Source organism: Prosopis cineraria, unplaced genomic scaffold (genome assembly GCF_029017545.1).
Source record: "Prosopis cineraria cultivar Desert tree isolate PC_DT_omini unplaced genomic scaffold, ASM2901754v1 PC6, whole genome shotgun sequence".
Taxonomy (NCBI): domain Eukaryota; kingdom Viridiplantae; phylum Streptophyta; class Magnoliopsida; order Fabales; family Fabaceae; genus Prosopis; species Prosopis cineraria.
This window is the reverse complement of record NW_026555337.1, coordinates 5,902,554-5,920,071: the sequence shown is the minus strand read 5'-3', so window position 1 is coordinate 5,920,071 and position 17,518 is coordinate 5,902,554. Positions and strand designations below refer to the sequence as shown.

The 17,518-nt window shown below is 33.5% G+C and overlaps 3 protein-coding genes across 3 annotated transcripts; 1 reads left to right on the top strand and 2 right to left on the bottom strand.

Annotated features, from left to right (window-relative positions):
• Positions 1-854: 854 nt before the first annotated feature.
• LOC129312989 (uncharacterized) lies at positions 855-1,693 on the bottom strand. Its single transcript, XM_054955799.1, has 3 exons — positions 1,476-1,693; positions 1,118-1,359; positions 855-956 (listed from the first exon to the last, which is right to left on the bottom strand). The coding sequence occupies exons 1-3, from the start codon at positions 1,514-1,516 to the stop codon at positions 910-912; spliced, it is 330 nt and encodes a 109-aa protein (XP_054811774.1). The 5' UTR covers positions 1,517-1,693; the 3' UTR covers positions 855-909.
• Positions 1,694-4,549: 2,856 nt separating this feature from the next.
• LOC129314383 (uncharacterized) lies at positions 4,550-5,303 on the bottom strand. Its single transcript, XM_054957818.1, has one exon. The coding sequence runs from the start codon at positions 5,183-5,185 to the stop codon at positions 4,835-4,837; it is 351 nt and encodes a 116-aa protein (XP_054813793.1). The 5' UTR covers positions 5,186-5,303; the 3' UTR covers positions 4,550-4,834.
• An 8,267-nt stretch (positions 5,304-13,570) lies between these two features.
• Positions 13,571-14,234, top strand: LOC129312821 (protein EPIDERMAL PATTERNING FACTOR 1). Its single transcript, XM_054955572.1, has 2 exons — positions 13,571-13,689; positions 13,849-14,234. Exons 1-2 carry the CDS (start codon positions 13,602-13,604, stop codon positions 14,115-14,117), a joined length of 357 nt encoding a protein of 118 aa, XP_054811547.1. The 5' UTR covers positions 13,571-13,601; the 3' UTR covers positions 14,118-14,234.
• Positions 14,235-17,518: the final 3,284 nt, after the last annotated feature.

Sequence of the window (17,518 nt, the reverse complement as noted above, 5' to 3'; positions counted from 1 at the left end):
CTTAGAAGTTATCTTGAATCATCACAAATTCACAATGATGCACCACCTCAAGTGGTACCTGCTGCAACTGCATTACTGTCTGGATTGAAGATCTCTCATCTCACAAGCTTCTACAGTTGTGTGACTTGAATTCACTCTCTCAACTTGTTTAGATTTACAACTTAAACCTTACCAGGTGTCTGAAACTCTTAAACTGACAATTAGTGTAATAAATTAGCTTAATGTCATTGTAGACCTGGACTATGAAAAGGGCACTAATGGGCCATTTACATTGGCCTTGGCAGAAGGGATGAGTAGGGAAGAACTGAAGACATATTGATGGAGAAAATGCTGACAAAAGTGGATGAATTTTGTGAAGCTTCCCTCTTCCTTAGTGTCTCTCTTCTTCCCTCTAGCCATGAACCCATGATTGTTGAATTTCTCTCATCTTACCTTCTGTGACTTCTTTCCTTTCCTTCTTGTACTCTATGGCTGCTCTATCCTTTATGCTTCCTTATTTCTATCATTATGAAGCTCTATGATCTTTCCTTCGAAGCTATCAAATGTAATTGGATTTGGAATTGTTATTGAGCATAGTTGAATTGTGTTTTATCATTGAGTAAGTTTTAGAGTTCATTACAATTAGCAAGATAGAAATTTGCCTCGATTTGGATAGGTAGGATGTTTAATTTAACGAAAGAGACAATCATTGTTTAATAATCAGTGGTGATTCTGTCATAATTAAGATAAGATAGACCTCACACATCATCATATTCAGATGAAAATGAATTTCTCAAGAGATGTCCTGTAATAAATCGGTCGTAGTATAGTAATTTGTAACTAAAAAATGAATTTGATGTTCTCTATTTTTTGTCCCTCATTTCTCTGCATGAGTCTGCCATTTTAGGATTCCCATCGTCTCAGCGTTTATTAGATACGGCTACTTCTGTTCCAATCATCGTAACCTCTCTTTATAGCTGAAGAAGAAGAAGAAGACTCATTAATTCTCAATGTGAAAGCGAAAAGCTTGAATTTCTTCTTCTGTTCTTTAAATGTAACGAGACTCTCGGTAACAAGAAAAACATTCATTCTTCTTCTCCATATTCAAAATTTGATGTTACAGCGTTAATCTTCTGACCTGGATGCAAATTGTCCACGGTCAATTTGAATTTGACAACAATTGAGATTTCCTTCAAACGTGTGCTGTGGATCACGATCGTCAAGGGAACGTTCACTTTGACATCCAAAGGAATCTTCTTTTCCTTCTGATCATGCATCAAGTCTTGTTGAGTCTGGGAGTCAATAGTACTCTGACCTTTCAGCCTCACATTCATTATGGAGATGTTCTTTGGAGGTTGTTGGAAACTCGAGATTTGTCCACTACAGAGGTGGTTATCGGAATACATTATTATCACCGAATTGTTGTCCCCATATTTTAGGGCAATCTGTTTGTTAGGATTCTGTGCTTTTAAAATGACATTGAGTTCAGTGTAGACCTTAGTCCCGTTGGGGATATCGAATTTCTTGACGTTGACATAATCAACCATGTAGATAGGAAGTTGAGGGTTCAAGAAGAAGACGAGAGAACCGAGGGTGGCATAAAAGAGGAAGAGGAGGAAGAAGAAGACGCAATAGCAGCAACAGAAGCACTTCATACAACTGTACTCACCGGGATGGTGGTCGAGTTGATGGTAACGAGGGACATTACGGTGGCTAGAAGGAGGAGTAGGCAAACCATCAGGGTCAAGAACAGCGTATCTTAGAGGGGCACCCATGGTGGTGGATGCCGATGAGTGGATGGATGACCAATGATAGCGGCTTCTATAGAGAGCACCTCAGAAGTAGCTGGCGGCGACAAATCAAGGATGATTACCCTTTTCTCACCTGGGAATGCTAAGAATGCATTCTCATGAACAATGAAGAAAGTCTTTTTTTTTGGGTCATTTCTTCCTTTTCTTGATCAAAGATGTTGCTTTTGAAGGGGAACGAAGTAGTTGCTCTACTTTGAGAAAGTTAATGGCTGAAGATTTTGCTGCGTATGGATGGTCATATAGCCTGACGGTTGTCCAAACTAGAATTTGGGGGACTCATTGTCTTCGCGATAACTCATTCTTATTTTAAGCATAGCCCATATGGTTGAAATTTTTCATTTCTAAATATATTTTTTATATAGAAAAATCACAATGAAAGGCCTATGAAGCATTTTATTTATAAAAAAAGATTAAATGATTTTGAATTTACTCTGCAAGATTAAAGGATTAAATTGTTATTTAATTTTAATGTGAAAAGATAAACTTACTTTGTACTCTTTTTTTAACAAAAAAAAAAACTCTTCATTGTCGCCAGTTGTTAGAGCTCCGATGTTGATGGCTAGACCACCTACTAAACTGGCCATCGCAGCTTTAGCGCCGATGGCCAAACTGACCAATGAGGGAGTCAGGAAGGGGTTTGAATCTACACCCTTTTAGCTACTAAAAAGATAGTTAGCCATTAGATCAATAAAGTAAAAATAAAGTTAAAAATATATATAAAGATTTATATTATATAATTGAAAGAAATTGTTAGCCTAATGATTAACTATTCTTTTGATGGCTAAGGGAATATGCAGTCAAACCACCCGATCACTTTAAAAAAATTTAATTTGTCTCTCTCACTAATCCAATGATTGGTATCGAAGCTTCAATGGTTGGTTTGATGGTCGGTGACAGTAAAGAGGTTTTTTAAAAAAGTGAGAAATAGTTTTGTCTTTTCTCATTAAAATTTAATCACAATTTCACCCTTTGATTCTGCAGAGCAGCAAAGTAAATTTAGAAACATTTGATCTTTATTTGTAAATGAAATGTTCCAGAAGTCTTTCACTGTACTTTTTCCCTTTTATATTCTAGTAATGGGAGGGTTTGAAATATTTATCTCCACCTTGATGGCCCTGTATATACACTCACCAAAACCTGCTCAACCAAGCTATCATGTGCCAAAACTTAAATTTTGATCATTATCTATGTGTCACCATATTACCATTCTTTTATCTCTAGCACTAACATTCATTTGTAGAACCAGAGCTTAGTGAGATCCAACAGTCCAACACTCAAGTCAATTTTCCTGCCCTCCAATGTCCTCTCCTATTTTGTAGGGTGTTAGAAAAACAGGGCAGTTTGGGATACAATTTTAGATTATGGTCCCCTAGACCTTCTAGTTAGATTTTTCTTATTATTATTTTATTAGCTTAGTGAACTACAATTTCATAAGTTTGATGTAACTGTTTTAAATTGCAAATCATATATTCTTTTCGTACAGGTAATAGTAATTGTTTTTTTTATTGTATCTAATTTTTTTAACATTCAATTTTTTCTTGAAAAACGTGAACAATTTAAAAAAAATAAATGCGAATAAAGAGTGGAAGAATAAAAAGTTATATGAAATAAAAAACAACAACATATTTTATGATTTATGAATATGCGATATTCAATACATTTTTGTGTTCAATTCATAATATTCTGATATGTTATAATTGCATTAACAATTAATAATGACCATAAATTTATTGTGCAAGGGAAAAACTGTAAAAGCAATGAGTATCAATGATTTCAGAAGCGGTGGCCAAGGCCAATTTGAAATTCGCAGTCGCTTTTCACTTTTATGGGAATGCAAAGTATCACTGACGTCGCAGCCACATGATGCAAAGCGAAGTCAGGAAAAGGATGCACAACCGCGTGAGCCGTGTTCAACAAAACACCCTTATTCAACCATTAGGATCGCTTTTAAATTTGACCCGATTGACTCTGACAGTTTTAAGCAAACTGAATTTAACTCAGAAACTGAAGCGGCTTACTCCCAGTTCAAAGCAAAAAAACAAAATAAAAAGTAATTTAAGTTAAGTTGTTTAAATTCATAATTTTTTTAATTCTTTTTTTTAATTTTTAATTTTTCTTTCACAGTGCAAACTTAATTTTTGATTTCTCCTTTTACCTTTACCTCCAATTCTAACAATTTAATCTTTGATATTGAAATTAGAGACTTGTGAGTTGTGACGTAATAATATGCTTTCAGTTCCAATAATTTAGACATATGGCCTTTGATGTTGAAATTTTAAATATCATTAATAAATTAATATTTTATTTATATATTTATGTATATAAATATTAATTTTATTTAATTTTTATGCTACAATTCGACTCTCGGCTTAATTTGTTGAAGTATAAGAACCACGACTTGTTGTTCTTTCTAATTCAACGTCCAATTCGGATTTCAAATAATTGCGTGGAATTTCAGTTTCAGGCTAAGGTCGTGTGTTTTACTAAAACGATGTTATACGCTTTACCATAACAATGAACTTGGTTCGGTGCTTAGGTTTCCGTCGTTTTCCTCCCTTCACTGCAGAATCCCGTTATGCTATTTCCGTCATTCAATTTCAAACCAGTCTGCGCAAAACTTTACTGAAATTATTCACCTTCAAAAAAATTTCAAGTTGCCTTGCTTCAGTAATTCTTGCGATCTGAATTGCCTTACGATTGCTAGCTTGCTGCCCCAATCACACAAGGTACTGTATTCCGGGATCATCCACCAAAGAAACTTTGAAGGTAACATCGGATTAGTATTTAATATAAGCATTATCACTATAAATATATACACATAATTGAAATTCGAAACCACCCTCTAAACTACTAATTAACTGCTTGCTTATTACGGTCATAAAGCCACAGAAATGAAGTGATTTCCCAGAGAAGATGAACTATCAAGCAAGAGGGTGATTCTGAAGACAACTAATTTAACTCCATAACTAAAAACTCAAGAAAACTGCGAGCCTGCAGCATCAATCGCAGTACATGAACTGCCGCGCTGCGTCTGATAAAAGCAATCAGGGCCAGAAAGTTTTGGTGTTGGAGGAAGCTGGGGAGGTGGCAGAGATGGCGGACTTAGAATTGCAGGATCTGAAAGAACCAGTTCGCATGAACACAAGAACAGAGGTTACCATTTTCTTAACCTTAACAGCGACCTTCTTGAGCTTAGGAGGCGAAGATGATGAAGAAGAAGTGAGTTTGGAATCTGCAGGGAAATCTTGGGAGAAGGAACTTAACCTGTAGGTGGTGAGAAAGATTTGCCTTTGCTTGGCTCTCCTGCGTCTGTAGCTGACGGACTTGAGGCCCAGAGGCTCGTATCTATACCGGCGGCTAAACGTCATCGTGCCGTTCCGGACAAGCGTCGTCATTCCTGTTTGCTCCCAACTCACGCACACACCCTCTCATCCCAAAACCTATATTTTGGTCCTCTTTTATATTTCACCTTCTTCTTTCCCTTCCACTATCTCACTTTTTTTTGCCCTCTCTTTTCTTGTGTGGCCAGTTTTTTTCATTGGACTGTATTAAAAATTAAGTCGTTCGTTGACCGTTGACCGTTGATTCTTCGCTTCCTTCCCTGGCGGGCTCTTCTTTTCACTCGTAAATTTTCAGTGTTCAGATAGTAACGTTATAGCGACAATCTAGTGAATTACACTCAAGAGACTTTGTTAAATTAGTATGGAGTATGAATACCCACATGTTTAAAAAGTGAAAATGGGTTGTTGTACTATAAACATTAAAACTAATATATAACTGAATATTGTCACTTCCATGACTTGAACATAATAATAATCTGTTATAATATATTTTTTTGGTTTTGCGCATGGATGATGATTCATCATATATATATATATATATATTTGATTCAATTTTAAACCACTGTTTTTTTGTTTTTTTGTTTGTGAGAGAGAGAGAGAGAGAGAGAGAGAGTGGCCGCATTAACCAAAATGGACGGTGTCAAGATGTCATATGCTAATTGATTAAAATATATTCGTCTGGTATGATGACGACATTGAATATGTATCCTATTTTGGCTTTGGAAGAGGCCAGGGGATGTGTTCAGGTGTATTTGGGCAGGTAATTGTTTAAGTTTATTGTTTTATCTATCCAAATTTGTAATCTCCAAATGTACACAAATTGATAAAAAAAGAGTTGCGAGAGAGAGAGAGTGTGTTAATATACTTCTATTTTTAATTGTATGATTATGTTTGGATCTGATTGTCCGTAATAAAATTCTATCTGGAAAACAGTTTTTATCATAACAAGGTGAAATAATAGCATATTTTATCGCAATTTGTTCCGCAACAATTACATAATTATTAAGCTGACACATGATGTTAATTTTTAGCATAAAATATAATTTTTGTTTTAACATGAAGTAACATTAAATTAAATATATTTACTATTTAAGACATGCATACTGTGTGAAAATTGAAGTTTAAAATATTAATTGTACTATGCTACAAGAGCTAAATAGAATTCTACGAATACAAAACAAATCATATATATCAAATGCAACTTATTGTAGACGTACTTAATACAGACAAGGTTGACATTTGACAATAAAGTAATTTATGAATTAGAGGCTTCCATCGACATTGGCGTGGCACAATGAATTGGGAATTCGAGAAAAGCTGACTCCTCGATAAAAAATGGTGGGTAGAGGAAGTTTCTGTGCGTGTCGCACTTGTGGATTATTGACTTATTCAAAATTGTGTACCATTTTCTTTACTCCAGACAGTAAATTAATATTCTTTCTGGAAGAGCGCTTCATTAAAAAATGTATATCTTTCCCATACTATTAAAAAAATATAAATTAACAAAAAAAATTAGTGAATGATCGTTTATTATTCTCTCAAATATCAAATCAGCTAGAAAATTAGTGAAGGATATTAATTTTATAGCTTGACTTAATATTAACGAGGAAAATAGTAAGGGAATGTCAATCCCTCTCTAAAATAAAGGAATCAATAAAAAAAATAGTGAGAGACTATTTAATGAAGCAAAAAAGACAAACCCAGATAAAAGGCCCAAGAACCAAAACAAGTCCAAGTCTGGTTTATTCACAAGTAAGAGCAAATGCATTGTATTAAGACCCATACATTTTTAGGACTATGTTAGTTATCATTTCATTTATTCTTTATTGTTTATTATTCTTGCTGGAAAGCATGACCGGTAACAACTTTCTGTATATATAATGAGTGGCTGCTCCTCTTGTCATTATCAAGAGTGAGCCTTATAACAAAAAACACGATTTGGTATCAGAGTAGTGAGTGAGTGCCTTCGCCATGTCCACTGTCCTAATTCTTGTTACAATGTCCTCTCCACTTTACACATCGCTTTCTTCATCCACAGCATCCTTGTTTTCTTCTTCATCAACATCAATGGCTTAACACCAGCACTTTTCCTCCATAAAACTTCATTCACACGATTGATACACACACAGTTGTTTAGACAAAAACAGTTCCTCTGCTAAGTAGCCTTAATCAAGCAGGATCGATCAAGTTGGACTGTTCCAACTTGATCTTCTAGCATAACTTTATTTCCTTAGTACTCTAAGGTCATTGCCTCGAGGGATTTATGATAGGGTTGAATCCCAGTTTCCCTGAATTCATACCACAAGGAGATGTTATTATTGTTAATCCTGAGTTTGCAGATTGGCACTCGACTGATCAACTTATTTATGGTTGGATTCTTGGCACCTTGACAGCTGAGATTGCATCTCAAGTTCTTCATTGTTGCATGTCTGCACAAATTTGGCATGGTGTTTCAAATCTAGTTTGGGAGAACAGTCGATAGCATTTAGTTTTTGACCTAATAATTTTTCTGGTAAGTCTTCTCAGGCAATCATCCTCCATAGCACAATAGACGAGGTAGAGGAGGATGTGGCAAATCTCATTGTTGTAATAATGGTAATAAACCTGTCTGCCAACTCTATAGACGAACAGGACATTAGGTTGAAGATTGTTTCTATCATTTTGATAGAAACTTTATGCCACGATCCCACACTAACAGTGATTCGTCTACTACATACTATGCTACCATTAAGACAGTGCAGGATCCTGCTTGGTATCTTGATAGTAGTGCTTCTAATCATGTAACCAATCAAACAATTAATGTGTCAGGTCCACAGGCTACGACAGGTAAATTAACAGTATGAAATGGTATTGGACTGAATATTTGTGGTCATACTCTAGGGTATTTGTCTTGTTCACCTCATGAAAAATTGTTATTAAAAGATGTTTTAATTGTACCTTCTATTAAGAAGAATTTACTCAGTGTATTTGAATTAGTTATGGATAATGACGTGCTAATTGAGTTTTACTCAGTGTATCTGAATTAGTTATGTTCTAATTGATTTTGATCTGACAACGGGAAAGGTGTTGCTTAGGGGTGAACGCAAGGATGGATTATACAGAATCAACGTAGACCTAGAGTTACAGTTGCAGTTTGATTGTGAAAATAAAACAAAACCAGTTGTTTATCTTGTTGCCTTAAATACTTAGCGTAGGAGATTAGCTCATGCTTCTTGTAGGACTGTTAAGGAAGTTTTGAAACATTGTAATATATCCTTAAACAATAATACTACCTTTGAATTTTGCAATGCTTGTCAGTATGGAAAATCACATAAACTTTCCTTTTCGATGTTCGAGTCTCAATCTAAAGCACCACTGGAATTGATTTTTATAGATGTTTGGGGAGTTGCACCAGTTCAATCAAAATCTGGTTTTAAATGCTATATCATTTTGTAGATGATTACAGTCGATTTACTTGGCTTTTTCCTTTGCTTTCTAAAGGAGAAGCTCTTTCAGCTTTTATTCAATTTAAGAAATTAGTGAAAAATTAATTTGATAAAAAGATTAAGGTCCTGCAAAGTGACTGGGGTGAAAAGTTTTATAGTTTTACAAATATTCTTGAGGAATTTGGGATCTTATTTCATCACCCCTGTCCTCATACTTCAGAGTAGAATGGAATGTTAAGAGAAGACATCGATATATTGTCGAGGCAGGTTTGAGCATGCGAGCTCAGGCATCTATACCTTTACATTTTATGAGGGAATCTTTTATGAATGCTATTTATGTGTTCAATAGGTTGACTATACCAATTTTGAATAATATTTCACCCTTTGAAGTACTTTTTAGCTCTAAGCCCAATTATAGTGGCTTTAAAATTTTTAGTTGCGCCTGCTTTCCTTGTTTACGACCATATAATCATCACAAACTAGAATTTCACAGTGAAAGGTGTACGTATATGGGACCTAGTCCAGCACATAAAGGATAAAAGTGCATGAACTCCTCTAGCCGTATTTTCATCTCTCATCATGTTATATTTAATGAGAATGATTTCCTATTTGGAGGATTCGACTCAACCAATGCTCCTTTAACATTTCCTATTCATTCTTAGGAACCTAATAGTATCCTCTGTTTTGATATTTCTATAGCTGCAACTCGTGCATGTGAAGTCTCACGTCCTGAGGTTGATGACGATGATGATGGTGTGTCCCTATTAACTCGTGTGATGCCGTCTCATACTGATAATTCAATTGTTGAAGGCTCCTTAGTTTCACATATGACGTCGTCGCCTGCTAATGCTAATGGTCCATTTATTGAAACCTCACACGGCTCCAGTCCATCTCATGCATTTCCAAGCCCAAGTTTAGTTCCTCAGTCATCACCTCTTACAGACTTTGATAAATCAACCTAATTAGATACTTCAATACAAATGAGTCCAACCTCCTCTTCTACCACAAGTGCCCAACCTCTTCCAGTTAGACCTCATGTTCCTGTTGAAAATGTTCATCACATGGTCACACGAGCCAAAGTTGGTATCATTAAACCCAAAACACCATTCATTAGCCTGGTGCAATGTGATCCTTATTGTTTACAAATCGAGCCACAATCTGTCACTTATGCTCTTTCTCTTACTTATTAGAAGAGTGCTATGGAAGCTGAGTTTTCTGTTTTGATAATAAATCATACATGAGATCTCATACCCTCTCATCCTTCTTATAATGTGGTTGGCTGTCAGTAGGTATTCAAACTAAATAATTCAGTTGATCGCCACAAAGCTTGTCTTGTAGCTAAAAGGTATCTGCAAGAACCTAGTGTGGATTATGGGAAAACTTATAGTCCTATGATTAAACCTTCAATAGCTCATGTCATTCTTCATCTTGCTACCTCTCACAATTGGTCCGTGCATTAACTTGCTATTAACAATGCTTTCTTAAATAGTTACCTTACTGAAACTGTCTATATGGCACAACCAGAGGGATTTGTTGATGTTCATCATCCTCATTATGTTTGTCACTTGCGGAAGGCATTATATGTGTTAAAGCAAGCTCCTCGTGCCTAGTTTGATCGGCTACAATCAACACTGCTTTCTTGAAAATTTGTTAACAGTAAGAGTGATACCTCTTTGTTTTATTTTTTAAATGCTAAACAGATTATTCTCATTCTCATTTATGTTGATGATATTTTTGTCATGGATAGCCATCTTCAAAGTATGCAGCAATTTGTTCAAAATTAAATGATTTATTCTCTCTCAAAGATCTTAGTCTACTTTACTATTTTCTCGGATTAGAAGTTACACAAGATCATACTAGTTTTTATCTGAGTCGAGCAAAATATATAAGTGATTTACTTGACAAGTTGAGTCTGGGAAATCTCTCTACCTGCAAAACACCAATAACTACTGGACACACTCTTTTCAAATATGACAGTGTTGATCTGACTGAAGAAAATGGTAGATCCTGTGGGCAGATTGTTAGGGCTATACAGTATTTAAGCAATACCAAACCTGATCTTGCTTTTGTTGTCAGCAAGCTGAGTCAATTTCTATCAAAACCAACATTTCATCATTGGCAGGCACTCAAACATTTGCTAAGGTATCTACAAAGTATACTCAATATGAGCTTGTGCATTAAAAGGTCAGAGTTCCTTGACTTTGTTACTTATTCCAATGCTAACTGGGCCTCTTGTCTTGATGATCGACATTCAACTAGTGGATATTTTGTTTTTTATGGTGATACACTAGTTTCATGGTCTTTCGAGAAATAATATGTTGTAGCTAGATCTAGTGCTGAGTCTGAATACTGATCTTTAGCTCACACCTCAGCTGAGTTATTATGGCTTCGTTCTTTAATGTCTGAACTTGGCTTGCATTCCAAACATCCTTCCATAATCTGGTGTGATAACATCAGTATTGCCTCTCTGGCATCTAACCCGATCTTTCATGCTCGCACTAAGCATATTAAGATTGATACCCATTTTGTTCGTGATCTTGTTCTGTCCAAGCAAATATTAATTCATTTTGTGCCTACTACATATCAGTTGGCTAATATGATGACAAAATTGCTATCATCAGCTTGCTTTGTTTCTCTTAGAGACAAACTTGGACTCACAGTTGTGGTCTCTCGTTTGAGGGGGAATAATGAAGCAAAGAAGACAAACCCAGATAAGGCCGATACATTTTTAAGGCTGTGTTACTTATCATTTCTTTTATTCTTTATTATTTATTATTCTTGCTAGAAAGCATGACCTCTAACAACTTTTCATATATATAATGAGTGGCTGCTCCTCTTGTCATTATCAAGAGTGAGCCTTGTAACAAAAACTGTAATTCTATCAATCTCTCTTTAAAATAAAACAACCAGCGAGGAAAATAGCGAGGGACTACTAATCCCTCTCTAAAATAAGAGAATTAATAAGGAAAATAGTGAGGGATTGTCAATCCCTTTCTAAAATAAAATAATTAATGAAGAATTCTATCCTTAGCTAATTACTGCAAAAAAATTAACTTTTGGCAATGAATTTTAATTATATGTTTAATTGTTTTTGTTTAAAAATTAACTAAAATATTCATAATAAAATTATTTAATATTTAATATATTCTTTATTTTAAGTTGATTTTCATTAATGAAATAATATTTTATTAAAATATAATGTAAAGAATAATTTAAATAAAATATAAATATTTTTAACACATTAATAATTGAAAATAAAATTTAATATGTATATATGTGTGTATTTTTATAATATATTATTTGATAAAATATAGTTAAATAATATATATTTAATTTTTCATATAATAACTACAGGTGCCTTTCAATTCAACTGGCAAATAAGGAGAACATAAGGCTTGAAAGGTATGAGGTCAAAGATTCAAGTCTTGGGTTTGGCATAAATATAATGAATATATCATATGATAAGGAGCAAGTGACATGGCATAAGGTGGACAATAATATGTCATGAGTTGTCACACATGTGGCGGGTGATGGGGCACAAGATGGTAGTAGCTAACATGACGGTTGATGAAGCATGAGGTTGTTGGTGACATGTCACAAGTTAACGCACACATGACAAGCGATGTGGCATCACCATTTTTAAATAAAAGCATATTTAGCGAGGAATTAGTGAGGCACTAATCCCTTACTAAATTACCAAATTTTGAATAATATTAGCGAGGGATTTAGTGATGAATTCAATCCCTTGCTAAATTTAGTGAGCCCTTTTTAGCTATGAATTTAGCGAGAGACAAAATTTCTAACTCAAACACAATTTAGTTAGAAAAAATAGCATCAATTTAATTTTTCCAGTAATATCATTAGTTAAATTATTGTCATTATAAAATGTGTATATTGGCCACTGTGGCACACTATAAAATCAAAACTCAAGAACTAGGTCAAGTTAGCATTAACAATAGATATTCTTGTCAAGTAACCAAGAGTCTAAATTCTAGCTCTTTTATGTGTAAGAACTTAATTAATTGAAAGGGGTTTGTCCTTTATTATGACAAGTAACTTAAGGCTTGGTTTGAATTGAGGGAAAAGTAGGAAGAAAATATGAAAGGAAAAAAAAAAGTAATTTCAAAAATAACTATTTTTATAATTTTTTCTTAATTTTTTACTCTCTGTTTTTCTTTCCATTCAAATAAATGGAAAGAGATAATTTCTAATGTCAATTCACGCGCCAAAAACAAAAACACACACACGCGAGGAAAGAATCGAGGTTAGTGGAATAGAATGAAGGACCATTTGTTCATATCCAATCTACCGTTGAAAAGGACCCACTAAAATACTGGAATGGGCCTACTGGGCCACAAAGGACATGATTGGGTGGTATGGACCAATCGTTTCTCTTTTTTGGGTAGGCCGCGCCAAGAACCAAAAGTCAAAATACTAAAAGTTTAACTTGAAATGAATTCAACAACACTAAGTTAAACAGTATAAACAGTAATAAAGATTCTCAAATGGCGCCAGGAAAACCATAAAGTATTTGGTAATTTTATTTAACACGCGCCATCTTGTGAGTTATATTTATCCTAACAAACCACGCACCGCATGAACAAAAAGATAAAGATTCGGAAGCAGCAAACGAAAAGGGCTTATTAATGAGAGTCACGTCAGAACTCAGAACAAGGGAAGCTATTTATGATCCATTGATGAGTACAAAAACAAAGAGCAAGGCCGGGCTTGGCGTGTGCATTTATGTATACCATGCTACATAACCAAGCTGAGTGAGTGCTCACGAAAAAGAAGCACCCTCAACACTCGTTCTCTTTTAATTCTCTGCTTCTTCCACGGCACAACGCCACCTTCAGTCCTGTGATACTTGCTGTGCATATAGATGACCAAACACTCTTTCATGTGAAACTCTCTTATCACTCTTCTCACTTTGCCTGTGAACCAGCTCTCTCTTTCCCAGACTCCTATAAATATATCATCTACGCTTTATACATCCAATAGTCTCAACAAAAACGCTCATAAGAATTACAAGAGCATCACGTACAATGAAGATCTCTGCAGTTTTTCTTCTCCTGCTTTTTGTTCCGCTCCTCATCTCAGCAAGGCACATAATTCCCAGCTCACTGAATCCGCGTAAGTCTTCCATTTCACTTCATCTCCAGTTTGATTTGTTCGTTAATTCGTCCTCCGACTTCAAGTGCATGCATGCATGTTTCATACATATTCGAATCATCGGTTAGGTAGGTTTATGTACTTTCTTTTAAGATGTGCAGTGTGGTTTATTTCATGCAGAGGGAAAGACATTATTGTCAGATTCAGAGGGAAGAAGAGAGATGAAGGAGGACATGATGAGAGTAGAGACGAGGAAGGTAAGAAAGAGAGGAGAGACAGTGGAAGAAGTAGCAGGGTCGAGGTTGCCGGATTGCTCTCACGCGTGCGGCTCCTGTACGCCCTGCAGGCTAGTCATGGTCAGCTTCGTGTGCGCCACGCTTGAAGAGGCCGAGACATGTCCCATGGCCTACAAGTGCATGTGTCATGACAAGTCCTACCCTGTCCCTTAGATTCACTTTGAATACATCGCTCTCTACCTTACTAATTAATGTTTGTTCATTTGCTTTGTCTTTACCAAACTTTGCAACCTAATCAGATATATATCAACTTTTTCTTGTTGAGAAACATATACTGTGCCCGTGCGTGACTTGTAATGCCCCCATTTTCTTAAATTATTATACAAACAAAAAATATTACATATACTGATATAGTTGGAAATTAACATATATAACGCAATTACCTTTGTTTATCATTCCATGCCAATGTATAAAAGAATTCCCTTTTATTTTTGGGAGCAAAAACCAATGCAAAAGAATTCGATGGCACATGGGAGACAGAAAGAATAACAATAATAAGAAAAAGTCCACATTACTGGATATCCCGTAGTCAGTAATGGATCGTCACTGACTGTGCGTGTGCTGTGGAGCATATTTGCTCTGCCTAGCTAAGGGCTAAAGTATAAGAATTAGGGAAAATTACATTTAAATTTTACTTAACACAGATAATTACTTTCAAATATATTGACAATTAAGCTTAAAAAAATTAAAGTATTCATTTAATTTTTTAATTTGACACGATATTTTATTTTAATTCTTAAATTTTATAAAATATTTTTTTAATACCTTTAACCCCGACATTATTAGTTTTATCTTAATAAATTTATACATTAAATTTTTAAATATTAATAAAATATTATCAGACATATTAAGTTTAATTTTTTAAAATAATAATGATTAATATAAAAAAGTTATTTAAAAGTAATGATGGTATCGTTAAATGACTAAAAATATATTTTTTAAAATTAAATGATTAAATTTAAATTTTATATAAAGTTAAAGAATTAAAATATATTTTAACACTTAAAAAAATGATAACATAATTAATTATTAATAAATTTAAGAGTAATTAATTATATGGAGTAAAATTTTAAAATAATTCTCCTAGAGAATTAAGTGCTCATCATCTGCCACCCCACACAGGATCCGGCAAACCCCAATTTCAGGAACAGACAACGAGATTTTACTATTATGTTGACTGTGCTGACACGCCAATAATTTCCTTTAATGTGAGGGAATAATCAGAGATCGTTCAACTTTCGTTACTTGTTTCCCGGAAAAATCTGACTTTATGAATTGCTCAGTTTACATGTCAATCATTTTGGTAATCAGTTGGATCGCAGCCTTTTTCAAGCTTCGCCGATCACGCAACATTCAATTGCAAAGTTTTTGCAAGTGTCATTGTTGATTACTTGGATAATTGATGGTACCATTTCATCGATAAGACTTGATGAGCATGAATCGAAGTCCATTTCTTCACTGTGCCCTCTATCTGTCATCTACAGTTCAGTTACGGTGAAAACGTGCTTGCTTTATCATTATTTTCCCTGATAATAGTAACACTGCAATTTTTATTTTTTTGGTTAATACGTAGGGCTTTGAGCCATTCGGCTTTATCCACCTCCGTTAACTGAAATGGTTCCTCTCTATTCCTTTTTTTTTTTTTTACCCCTGAAATTCCCTTGACATGCGATCTTCTCCATATATTTAATTGTCTATTTAGTTTAAAATAGCTAATTATAACGTTAAAATAAATATATTTTTTATTTAATTATTATAAATAAGCATAGTAATATTATTTTCAAAGAAAATTTAAGTGATAAATACATGTATAGCCATTAAATCAAATAGACCGACGACATTATATATAGAGAAATGCATTAAAAAAATGAATAGATGTATCAAAAAGTTATAAGTTTGCTTTGAACATGATACCATGTGTTTGGACTAAAATATGAAATGTCACTGAAGTAGATCACAAGACTAGTTAGGTTGAGTAACTAAAGTGTCAGGTCCAATATGAATAAAAGGGGCTAGCCCCAATGCTCGATAAAAGCCACAATAAATAAATATGTCAAAATTTTGTTAGCTGCAAATATTAGACCGTTGGTATGAAAGACACGATCTCAAATAATGTCGAAATCTATGAACTTCACGCCTAAGTATCTCAGTTAAACGGGCTAATTATCAAAATGGAGAGCATGGAATAAAGACCATGTCATGAGTTTCGTGAGATTCCTAATTTTTTGGTAAAATATGCTAGGTCTTAAAGAAGAGGCCACAATCACTCTGACACTATAAATAGAAGATGAAAATACGGAAGAAATTAGTTAACACTCAATCAAAAACTCGCATTTTACACTTTTTAGTTTTTTGGTTTATCAGTTAATTTTTCAATTTAGACTTCTAACTTTTTCACATTTCAATAAAATCAAACACTTGTTCTATTAAAGTCTTGTATTTTTTTATATCCAAATGAACTGTGATAAGGAAGTTTATGACTCCTTTGTTATCAATTAAGACTTAACTTCTCTGACACACCTGGTATTTATTATTCACTATGAACATGAAATTACACATTACTTGTAATTATTTTACTCTTCCAGATTTTGTGTCATCTTTCGGGTTCCACCCTTCCCCCTTGTGGGTCTTTTTCAAACCCCAATCCCGCCACCTACATTGCCAGAGACATGTATCATGGGATACCACAATTAAGTCTTTGTTTGGTTTTTAATTTATCAAAATTCATCTATTAAAAATTCATTTAAAAAAATAAATTAAAACAAGTTAGTTATTATAATGAAGTTTGTATTTAAATATATTTTTTAAAATTTAATTTAATAAATTAAAATTTATGTAGAATAATAATAATTTATATTTTTAAAATGTAATTTTAAATATACAATGATAAAAAGAACATTAATTTATGATAATTTATAATTCTTGTTATACAAAATTACAAATATAATATATTAAAAATATAAAAAAATTAAAATAGTATAAAATTTAATATGTTAAAATAGAATAGAAAATATAAAGTTTGATATGTTGGAAAAATCACATAATAAATTGTTCAACACACGTTAATATTGAAAAATAACATGATTAAAAAAAAGTATATGATACATTTTTTTCAAAAAAATTTTATCAATTTAACAAATCTTTGTTGGTTAACAAAAATTTTAAATAACATAAAATTTTACAAATAATGAAAGTATAAAATGTAAACATTATAAATAGCTAAATATATATATCAATGATAAAAATTAACATGATTAATTATTTAATATACAATGCTAAAGACTTGATCTTTGATTATTATTTAAATGGTTATTATATTTTAAAGAATTAAAAATATTTTTAAAATAAAAGAATAATAGATTATACTTGAGATATTATGATCAAATTACATCTTATTTTTCAAATTTAATTTTCAAAAGCTTCTTTATCTTACATTCACCAAATCCATTCTCACTAACATTCTCAAAACCCTCTTAGGATGTACATTTATCTCTTTATTTTATTTTTTTGAGACAACATCTCACATTCTAAAAGTGGGAAAGTACTTCCAAATG